Below are 11,280 nucleotides of genomic sequence, written 5' to 3'. Positions count from 1 at the left end.
ATCAAATTAGTTGTCCAACATGAATTAAAGTGTGAGTATGTTTAACTGCGAGAATCCAATCTCGGGTATGATGCGAGTTGTGGTTTTTCACCAATATGAAATATTCCACAGTGGAAAATGTTTGGTGTGAAGTCAAGCCTATCTAAAATAATTGTTTAAACGTAGACGAGCCAACTCGAGAAATGTTCCAGATTGAAACTGGTCATTTACTAGCCTCAAAGTCTCGGATGTTTCCAAGGCGGAAGACCAGTAACCCAAAATGGCCGATACCAAGGCGTCTATCCCATCAAGCAGGTCTAGAATACGAAACGCACTATAAAGTGAACTCGTTATTTTAATTATCCCAAGCCGATGGCAGCCTCAAGGAGGGTAAAGAACTTCGGCATCCAAAGACAAGGGCGATGGGAGAAGGGTGAGAACATCAGGCGCGAAGCGATGGACGGTATCGATTAATTTTCGTGGACCACAAGTAATTGAGCGAACAGCTAGCCTTCCGTCCAGCTTTCCTAGTCTCCGAAGGGACCCCAAATCTAACCATAACTCCGCCTCATCCTGATCAACAATGAGGACCCCAAGGACCCTTGCGTTTACGGTGTCTTCAGTACTTGTTTGAAACGATCCGTTTCAAAGTTTGATCACGAGTAATTATACACAATATGAGACTTTGACCGGTATTGCCTTAAGGATCCCGGTTTCTGGAAGAGTTTTTCATTAATGACGGTCGTTTTAATCGATTTCGATTGAAACACGAGTGAAATTACGGCGTACGGTAAGCAGCGCGTCCGACAACCCCGTGGGAATGCTATGCCCGATTCACCGGCTCTTGATCGCATCCGGTAATTCAGGTTGGTAAGCAAACGTCATGTATGTACCTACAACGTAATTTATACAAGGTTACCCCGTGCGGGTCGTGGGGTTGTAGAATCTACGGAGAAATCATTTTTCCGTTTTCATCTCAACTACGAAATCTTCAAGCGGAGATTAAGTGTAAAGAAGTTGATTACATATATAGCTTCAATATTTCTTATTTTCATTTCAAAAGTTTTCAGTACACCAAAATTTGTTTGAGGAAATACTTTGATGGGTTGAGCTGTTAATAGTGTTAAAGGACGAATGATTAAAGGTCCCCAGTCAAGCCTCAACTTTCCTAATAAATAGAACTTTCTTCCATAAACTACTAGCAATTTTCTTAATTCAATCTAAGGATCGATTATTTCCCGTTCTAAATATAACAAATATCTACGTTCGTATTAAAGCATAACGGTTTATTACGTAGCTACGCTTGTCTGCAATCTACATTGGAAGGTTAATTACCTACGGTTCTCGTTTAGTCAGACAGCTTCTGCACCCCATCGGAGATTGAATTTGGAAACGATTCTATTGTCGTCTTAAGATAGATTGGAATTAGTTGTGTAGGGTGTTGGAATGAGAGGAGGGGCAGTCTGGCGCCGTTTGGACTGCAGGCAGGCGGCCAGACAGGTGCAACCGTCGTCACCCGGGTGGGTCCCGTGTGGCTCCTTGGGATCGCGGTTCGATACACATGCTCGAATATTAGCGGTGCGTATGCGTGTTGGGCTCGTCAGGGAGCAACGACGTTGCCAGCAAATTCCTACCTATCTTCTTCAACAAAAACAAAACGTACACGATCGAGCTTAGATGGACTTTTTATGGGATATCATAAACGGTCATTTGCAATGAAGAAACCAGTGTAGAAAATGGTCCCTTAATCTTCGATAGGTCTTCTATGTTTTCACGAATGACACTGAATTCGGGCGCACAGTGACACGCGATGCTTTTGTGTCTGCCAAGTTGCCTGCTCTGCAGGCGCACATGTCATATCACTTATCCAGCTTTGATAATTTTTTGATAACGTCCAATTTACGTGAAGGTACTGCAACTGTGGATCTGCATTTTCCGTTCTAAACGGTATTCCCAGAACTTTTCAGAACAAGACTTTAACATCACATGAACATCATATGAGTAAAAATTCTGCGAATTTTATTCTGAAGGAACGAGTTTCTTCCTTTTAGAATATAATGATTCTGAACCGATTAATTTTTCAAATTCAAAAATCTAACTAGCTAAGTGGACTATTTTTTCAATGGTAATCTACAGTCAGTAATCGCATTGTAGTTTCAACAGTCTGCGGTATTAACGATCGACAGACCAACTAATGGTTGTCCCTTTGATTGGTGATTTTATTCCCAGAGGACGCCACCGATATACTTAAATCAAAGAGAAAAAAAAGCACAGATTGGTCTATTTTCCAGTACTGTGGGAAACGTCGTGTTAAAAAATATCTTATGCCAGAAGCGATTAGCTCAATCTTAGATAAAGAGTATTCGTGCGACGCGATACGATGTGTTCTCCGAACACATTTTTTCCGTTTCGCATTCGCTGTTTGCTGTTTGAAAGCCACACGGGTTAGTCATTGCGATTATTGGTATCGGTGGGGATATTAGTTTCATTGTTCGACGTAGATACACGTTGTATGTATTATCCGAGGCGTGTTACAGTCATTATCGTTAAAAATGCGTGAAAAAGTTCTGTTTATGTTACTCTTTTTCTTCGTGTCTACAATTTCCAATAGTTCATGCTCTGAGTCAAGGTCTGAGTGCTACATAAGCCATTGCGATGAGGACATCAATCCCGACAAGGTGAGAATACTGAAAAAATGTCAACTTTTTTGATTCTCTAGCTTTTATATCTTATCTTTTTTTTTTATTTAGGCAAATTTTTACCATTCAGCACGAGGGAACAAGACGATGTGTAAAAATGGGAAATCATGTCTTCTCAATGATGGTAAGTTTACAAGATTTTACAGAGAGATTCACATGCCTTTTTGACTTCAGAGATTTAATTTTCGTTTCCAGAATGCCCAGATCTTTCTGCGTTTAACTTAGATAATTTGGATCGCTCTGAGGTTGACACCGAACAGTTTGAATTGAGAGTAATTGACTGGCCTGAAACATACTATCATGCGACGATACTTAATTTGACTGTGACCAACATTCACTTCAACAGTGAGTTTAATAAAACAAAGTAATTTAATTTTAGCCAATCGATGTATTTTATTTGTTTTTTTTTTTATTAATGCGATAGAGAATTTTTTGTCACTTCTGTTTGTTTGCTTGTAGAAATGGAAATACTGTTTCAGTATACGAAGGATAAAAAGATTTACCAGGCCATCGACTTGAGTCACCTAGCTGCTAAGAACTTGCCAAAACAATTATCCTGGTTATTCCCAGTAACAGACGAGGATTGCTTGTATGATGCGACCTTACAAATCTTGGTGGAATTAGGCAGTACTAATTACCTCAAACAGTACCGAATAAAAATGCCTAAATCACAGCCCAATGGTGAGATCTTTTGAACATATACCGTTGACCAAAGATTTCATTTCTAAACACAATTATTTTTCAGAACAGTGTCAGGCGATACACGATCGAAGTTTATTTACATATGTCGATATAACTGAATGGGACAAAGTACGTTTACACTTACAACCTCTTCCTGCAGAATGCAATGTTACCGAGTACAAAGTAGAATTTTGCGAATTCGTTGTTGATGGTAATTGTAAGCCTGTCGCAGATTGTAGTTCGAACAAAACAGGGATCTGGGAATGGCAACCACTTACTAAGGAGAATATAAATTACTTCTTTAGAGTGAAACCAATCTCCTCAAAGTGCAGCCCTGAATGTACAGCTGCATCCAGCGCAGCATTTATGAAGAGTAAGTTTTGTTGTTTCTGAGTCATGGCATGGATTGTGAATTCTTTTTTCTTTGCTCTGTTGTAAGTGGCAGTTTTCAGTCCCAAAGCTTTAATAATTATAAAGGTTATCTTTCTGATTTTATAGGACCTTCTCCTACAAAGTTAATTATCATGATCGTTGGTGTTGGTTGCATACCGATTGTGATGTTCTTTGCTCTGCGCCAGATTTATGTCTACTGGATAAAACACCATCGTAAGATTGATTTGCCGAAATTTCTCCGTTGATTATTTGAATTATTGTAGAATTTATTTTTTAATGGAAACACGGTCTGATTATTTATTTTTTATTTATTTTTTTTTTTTTGTAATTTAATGCTGAAGTTTATCACCCAACAGAATTGCCCCTACTACGTGCAAGAAAACCGTATTGCCTACTGACATATGATGCAACACATGATATCCACATTAATGTTATGACGAAGCTGGCTGAGTACTTACGATCTTGTGATATCAATGCTATGATTGATGTATTAGATGCTCCAAAGGATCCTCTCAAAGTATGTAAAATTGTCTCTGAATATTGAGTGCAAACCTAGATTTTATTTGTAAAACCTCTCGCACAAGGTGAGAAATATACTATATTTAAACTTTAGAGGACGGGAACACGCTGATACGGGGACGGCGCATCATCGACACTACCTATTATAATTTCAAAATATTAGATACTTTTTTTTATGCATTTTATGAAGGAGACCAAGAATCCCAAATCCCCGTTCTCTATAGGTTAATATAGCCTTGTGTGTTTTTAGACCGCTTTTTAAATCAAATTCGATCCATTCATTCATATTCAATAACATTGGACATAACTCTAGGTATTCTTTGACCTTCTTAACCTTCAACTTAGAATTGAGTAGAACTTATTGAGAGAATATTACCAAAATTTGATAGGTTATAATTATTCCATAAAATATAGGATTGTTGTGCACATTAGTTCAATAAAACTGCATTTATTATTACTTTTTCAGAATCCCAGTCTCTGGTGTACCAGTGCATTTAAAATGGCGAGTACTGTTATTGTGGCCAAATCTCCGCCACGTGATAATTCTGTTACAGTGACTCGATCAATATATAGAAACCTAAATCAGCATGCACAGAGATTAATAGAGGAGGACTACCATCGGAAGGAAAAAAGATACTTTGTTATTGAGTTTCCCTATTGTAAACCCGACAGCATACATCTTGAAGCATATTCCTATAAACGATTCAAGATGCCCAAAGATTTGGACGATCTGGTTGATGAAATTCATAATGCAACTTATTCGAAACTATGTCCCAGAGACAAAGGAGATTTTTTGAAAAGCTTAAATATGGCGAAAGATAGTATCCCAGTACCCAATCCAACACTTGACAAGAAACCAATATCCTCCGAGAATATTTCTAGTGAGTTGAACTTTCTTTCTTCATTCTCAACTTGCATTTTTCATTTAGGAACTTAAATTTGATAATTTTTAACCCTGATCAGTTTTGGAATTTAGGTCATCTGCATCTAAAAATTTCCTTGTATTACAGGATGTTCATTGGAAAACTGTGATCAGAACGATATCTATCCAAAGGCACGCAATGTTGATGAGTGTGCTATTTTCATGACATGCAAAAACGATGATACGAAACGGTTTTATGCAACTGATATTGGTGAGTTAGAGTTACTTGGGGTCAGTGACGAGTCTGAATAAGAGTCTGAAGTGTACAAAGAGAAACAACGATTTAACATTGTATAAAAATTGTAAGCAACATTTTGTACTGAATCAATATTTTTTACTCGTTTTATGAAGTTCGATAGATGTGTATCGTAATGACTAATATTAACAATTTGTACGGGTATGTTTTTAATGAAAATTCTAAAACAGAACCAAGCTCTCTCACTGGAATTATGAATCCTGTATGTAGTAAGATTTTCCTCAAACAGTAAACGAGGCTAGATGTGTGTTCAGGAAAAAACGGGTGCTTTCTTACTCAGAATTCGATGAAGGAAACTTTCTTGAGTTCTATATGATCGAACATGACTGTTGTCTTTGTACTCAATTGTTAAATTGTGTTTGCTGTGTCTACAAATTTTCAATCCGATACTTATGCGTTTTTGGGATTGTCATAAACACATTCATATATTGTTCTTGATGGTTCATTTAGTGTGGTTTAATACTTCATACATATTCTAAGTGAAACAAATATGTAGATCGAATAACCAGAAATTCTTTAGACCCACTTTGGACCCATATTCTTTAAGATACCCTGTGCCAAGAAAAGCAGTTGCTTCAAACAATGCCATGAATGTTTGCCAAGAATTTGAATTACGTTATCATTTAATTTGAATTATCATTTCAAATCTGTAAAAATTTCATGAAATTACAATTGAAACTAATCAGTTAGTATCCGCAGTTTGATGCTTACGATGACTTGGTATAGCGAGTTATTTCCGTAATGCATCCATAGGGAGCTCTAATTAAAGGCAAATGAGGGTCTAGCCTAAGCAGTTCCGCTTACGGAGGGTAGAGGTAAGGAGAAGTATTTCATGTGGGGTTTCAGCTGGAAAAGTGTCCGCCAAAAAGCAGATAATAGTTTTCAATAAGTCACCAAAATGGTGTGATAAGCAATAAGGGTTCAATGTGAACTCGACTGTTATAGATGAGTGAAGTATATCAGAGGGAGGTAGCAAAATTTAGAAGTAGTTGTAATGACTAGATTAGTTGATACGAGTGCCTTAAATGCATAGACAATTACTGCTGACGTAGTAAAATGAAAATATAATCTGATAACTTGCCACAAGACGTTGTATGGAGATGGAGGTATTTATTTATTTTATCTCCACATCCATATATGGATTAATGTGGTTAGAGTTTGCGCTGTAAAAAGTTGCTCAAGTAGACGACGTAGGAAATTCCAATTGAATAATCAAGCTACATTTTTTTCACCGAATAAATAATTTTGTTTAATTGGCACTTGGAAATGTCATTTAATAAGTTTTTTAAAAACAACGTCTTAACAAAGCGGATATCCATCTTTCTCTGTTTAATTCGATACGTATCGGAGTCTGTAGTATGGATATGTCCAATATTTCACTTAGAGTTGCATCGATACCATCAATATTGATGTATAATATCAGTTTTTCCCAAACCGTTACACACATAATAATATTATTATGTTGATACGCTTTTAATTATCTTAAATAATGAGTGTACAAAATTTTCAGGATTATTCATACACTTTGCATTTTTTTCATAATAATTGAGATACAATATTCGTCACATCATTTGTATGCTTTGTATTTTTTTTTTTTTTTCTTTTTTTTTTCTAATAAGTAGAGTACAATATTTTTCATATCATTTATAAACTTTGTATACTTTGTAGTATGTATATTTATAGGTACATTTTTTTTTCTTTTACCCATACCAAGGAATAGCCCTTATAGACCATGTCCCGTTATAGGTACATTGAGGAACCTAATTGAAGGCAATTTTGGATTACAGATCAATATATAGTCGAAAGCTATTTTATTCTAAATACCATTCTTCCAATGTATCGAGTACTAGTATTCGCCTCCGTGTATCGATATCTTGAAATATCGTTACGGAAAGTATCGATACAAAATATCGATATTTGAAAACGAAAGTATCTATACTTTGTCTATACTTTATTGCTATATGCTCTAAGAGTATTGCGCATGCGTGATTAAGGAGAGAAAAAGATCGATTTCGATGTCTTCTCTCTTTTTAATAATCAGATATTTCCGCTTGTATGTAATGTAAGTATAAAGTAATAAATCATGCATACGAGCAACGAGCGTTGATAATCGTATCCATGATTTTTCCCATTCGGTTCCCCCACCTTATCCTTATATCTCTACAGATTTCCCGCGTTTCGCACGGTTTAGTAAAATACGAATCGAATCTGGTGTGGAACGTGGGTTCTTGGTACAGAACTACAGAGTACAGAAGATCAATGTATAGTAATGATAGATCGTTAAGCAAAGGAATGGCTAATTGAATATTTTTTCCTGCCTGCTGCCAACCTGCTGCCGTTTATGCCTTTCAGACAACCTGTTTTTCCGTATTATGTATAATACGTCAGTCTGGTTAACTCACCGCAAGGACAAAGTTTGTATTGGTTAGAGATAAGGCTAAATATTATTCAATGTTACAGTTTCAGTACATTTTACATACCAAATACCACTTGTGTTGCAACGTCGAACATAGTAATCCTCATTATTATGAAAAATGAGTAAAATACTTTTTTCTTTATTCCTTCTTTCACTATTAAAAAATTCCAACGGCAATTATACTTCGGGACTGGTATGCTATATTAACGGCTGCAATTGGGATAAATTTGAAACGGTATGGTCCTTACTTTTTTCCTTTGATTTTTCATGCCACACCTTTCGTGTATAAAATATTTAATGAACACTTTACTTTTCAGAGTTTTTTACGGGAGGAAAAGGTGAGGGATTGTAAGAAAACAACGTGTTTATTCAATGACTGTAAGTCAGCAAGTTCGCACTGATATATTGGGCCTGAAATTTCATCTATAGTCTTTTGATTTTCACCTATTTCAGTCTGTCCCGATTTTCCCTCAAGCATGTGGGGTGGTTTGTCTTCTACCAGCTATGGCGATATATTTGACTTGGATATTTTTATTGGGAAAACAAAGACTGTACTGAATTTGACGATGAATAATATCACATTTCACAGTGAGTGTTTCTACAGAAAGCAACGAAATTTTGTCTATCTAGAATTTCATTTTAGATTTGTTTTTTACTTGCAGAACTACACATAGGATTGTGGTATATCAGCAAGAAGCCTCCAACGAATGACAGGATATGCCAGGTTATTGATCTGTGTAATGATACTTCATCAAAAACCTTATCTTGGTATTCTGAAGTGCATCACGGTTTCGATGCAATCCTGCAACTTTTACTGGACATAGATGGTACTACTTATTTAAAGAAGTATGCCTTCAAAGCACCTCGGCGACGTGCGTATGGTGAGATGTTTTGCAATTTTGTCACTGATAAAAAATTCAATACACTTTTTGCACAGGTTAAAACAATTCACAATTTTTCATACCAGAATCATTGGTTTTCAGATATTGGTGAAACTCCACGATATGATGATATATTCACATACGTCGATGTGAGCCTCTCAGACAAAGTCGTTTTATATGTAAAACCACTGCCTCTGGTGTTCAATGTGTCCATGTATGACGTATCATTTTGTAAATTTTCGAATGATAATTGTGAATTTGAAAAGCCTAAACGTGTTGGAGAAAAATTAAGTTGGGAACAAAGCTCATTTCCACAGGAAAATTCTAAGTACTACTTCAAAGTAACACCAGTCTACCAACATAATCGAACAGAACGAGAATGGACACAAAGCGCTCGTTTTGTTATGAGTAAGTTATTCCAGTTGGGAATTATTGATGTCTAACTATGATTGTTATTCATCAATTCTATGCTGTCTTTGGATTAAAAATTATTATTACTAGTTTTCAAAAATTGAATATAGTATGTATCAACGTATTAAGGAAAATAATTTTCATCTCACAGAAAGTTCTCTCGACACGGTGATATACATAGTGACTACCACTGTCTTTTTAGCAGTTGGGATGTGCTTTGTTTTGCGATGGGCTTACTTCTACTACCGAAACAAGAGTATGTTAACTTAATACCTTGGTGAATCGATGTACCTTTGTTTTGCAATTTGCACATGGTCCCCTGGCAATACTATTTCATTAGATGCATTCACATGTGATTATTTATCTAATAACTAACAATTATTAATCATTTAATAAAATGATTAAATTTATTGCCCACACAGAATTACCCGGCATACGTTCAAGAAAACCGCGTTGTCTATTGATATATGATGGAACACACAATAGCCACATTGATGTTATGATTAAACTGGCAGAATACCTCATATCCTGTGATATCGATGCTATGCTAGATGTGCTGGATGCCACGAAGGATGGCCTTAATGTCTGTATAACCATCATAATATTCAATTTAATTTTTACATTTATCAGTAATATTCTGTAGTGAATGGTAAAAAAACAGCCTTTAAGAAGAGTTTCTCATCTCACAATTAAATTTCAGTAGCTGAACACATCTGGTGATATGTTTTGATCTTTTGAGCTTCAAATTCCAGTTACATACAATATAATAAATCATATGTGAAACACGTTTTACGTGACAGGCTTGGAATATCGGGTATGTTCATTATATCATCAAGCTTTACTGAGGAGGAATTTTTGTTTGTTTCAGAGTCCAACTCAATGGTGCGACGAAGCACTTCACATGTCTAACTGTGTTATTGTGGCACAGTCCCCGCCACGTGATGATTCTGTGAGAGTTACTAGAACAATATATAGGTTCCTATTTGACCACGCTCGCAGATTGATAGAGGAAGATTATCATCAGAACAACAGAAGATATTTCTCTATTGAACTTCCATACTGTCAACAGACCGACATACCTCTTGAAGCAGCTTCGTTCAAACGATTCAAGATGCCTAGAGATTTAGACAAACTCGTCGATGAAATCCATAATGCGGATTATTCTAAAATATTTACGGACCATGACGCCGGAGATTTTATAAACAGTATCAATTCGGCTACGAGTAGCATTCTCAACCAGACACCTATGACACCAATATTGCTTGAAAATATTCCTAGTCAGTTATATTTTGTCTTATATTCTCAACTTATATTTCTATTTTCGCAGATTTATGATCATCTCACTTAATTTTGTAGGTCAAAGTTTCTGTAATCATGATACTCTCATCTATTTTAGGATATCTGTCGGAAAACAATGGTCGAACGATCGAGGTTGATTCAACGACAATAGATGGCTATGAAAATACTATTTTCATGAACGGAAAAAGCAGTGATTTTGGAAAACGAGATCATGCAACAATTCTGAGTTCTTTGGATCTTCTAGGAGTAAATGATGATTCTAATGAACTGCATCTTACATGAGAACAATTATTCAAGTTCACGAAACGCAGTAATGTGAAAATATTTTTTGTCCGACTCCACTTGGGAAAACCGTTTCACCGGCGTTGGAATGGCAATTTTTTGAGTCTGCTTCACATACAAGAACGGCGCATTTTCGAAGAGACCAGGACTAAATAACATGTGCATAATGTGCGGATAGTAAATAATTTCCTGTGATCAGTGCTTAAACGAATGCCTCCTAGTCACCTTCTTTTTACCCTTAAAGAGAAATTGATATTGTATTGAAGTATTATTTCTTAATGATAAGCATTTTCATGAGTATTATGAAAGTTAATGACTTTAAGATATATTATACATATGTACATTGAATTATTTCAATAAGTTGTACCCATGAGTTTGTGATACAAACTTTGTTGGAATTATATGTTATCAATTGAATTAAAGATATATAGTTATCAGTTGAAAAATTGATTTTCCTCTAAAAGTTACGTCATCAAAGAATCGATCCCAGCACTTTTCATAATTGTCAGAATGTTCCGTAGGAATCCGAGAGGGTTGAACTT

General features: G+C 35.9%; 2 protein-coding genes across 2 annotated transcripts; both read left to right on the top strand.

The window, feature by feature from the left end:
- Positions 1-2,516: 2,516 nt before the first annotated feature.
- On the top strand, positions 2,517-5,451 carry LOC124416007. The gene is made up of 9 exons (XM_046896807.1): positions 2,517-2,657; positions 2,730-2,802; positions 2,874-3,023; positions 3,138-3,359; positions 3,424-3,732; positions 3,858-3,965; positions 4,109-4,269; positions 4,738-5,152; positions 5,282-5,451. The coding sequence occupies exons 1-9, from the start codon at positions 2,532-2,534 to the stop codon at positions 5,443-5,445; spliced, it is 1,728 nt and encodes a 575-aa protein (XP_046752763.1). The 5' UTR covers positions 2,517-2,531; the 3' UTR covers positions 5,446-5,451.
- Positions 5,452-7,968: 2,517 nt separating this feature from the next.
- LOC124416061 lies at positions 7,969-10,885 on the top strand. The gene is made up of 9 exons (XM_046896901.1): positions 7,969-8,100; positions 8,183-8,243; positions 8,319-8,453; positions 8,528-8,746; positions 8,849-9,154; positions 9,309-9,413; positions 9,580-9,740; positions 10,026-10,434; positions 10,554-10,885. Exons 1-9 carry the CDS (start codon positions 7,984-7,986, stop codon positions 10,736-10,738), a joined length of 1,698 nt encoding a protein of 565 aa, XP_046752857.1. The 5' UTR covers positions 7,969-7,983; the 3' UTR covers positions 10,739-10,885.
- Positions 10,886-11,280: the final 395 nt, after the last annotated feature.

The sequence above is a fragment of the Diprion similis genome, chromosome 2 (assembly GCF_021155765.1).
Source record: "Diprion similis isolate iyDipSimi1 chromosome 2, iyDipSimi1.1, whole genome shotgun sequence".
Classification (NCBI taxonomy): Eukaryota; Metazoa; Arthropoda; class Insecta; order Hymenoptera; family Diprionidae; genus Diprion; species Diprion similis.
This window is presented reverse-complemented; position numbering and strand designations above follow the sequence as displayed.

Excerpts from the sequence above, each read along its gene's own strand:
- LOC124416007 (XM_046896807.1), top strand. The coding sequence starts at position 2,532 with ATGCGTGAAAAAGTTCTGTTTATGTTACTCTTTTTCTTCGTGTCTACA. Across the intron at positions 2,658-2,729 it reads AGGACATCAATCCCGACAAG|GCAAATTTTTACCATTCAGC; the intron begins GTGAGAATACTG and ends TTTTTTATTTAG. Across the intron at positions 5,153-5,281 it reads ATCCTCCGAGAATATTTCTA|GATGTTCATTGGAAAACTGT; the intron begins GTGAGTTGAACT and ends CTTGTATTACAG.
- LOC124416061 (XM_046896901.1), top strand. The coding sequence starts at position 7,984 with ATGAGTAAAATACTTTTTTCTTTATTCCTTCTTTCACTATTAAAAAAT. Across the intron at positions 9,414-9,579 it reads CTTCTACTACCGAAACAAGA|AATTACCCGGCATACGTTCA; the intron begins GTATGTTAACTT and ends TTGCCCACACAG. Across the intron at positions 9,741-10,025 it reads CCACGAAGGATGGCCTTAAT|AGTCCAACTCAATGGTGCGA; the intron begins GTCTGTATAACC and ends TGTTTGTTTCAG.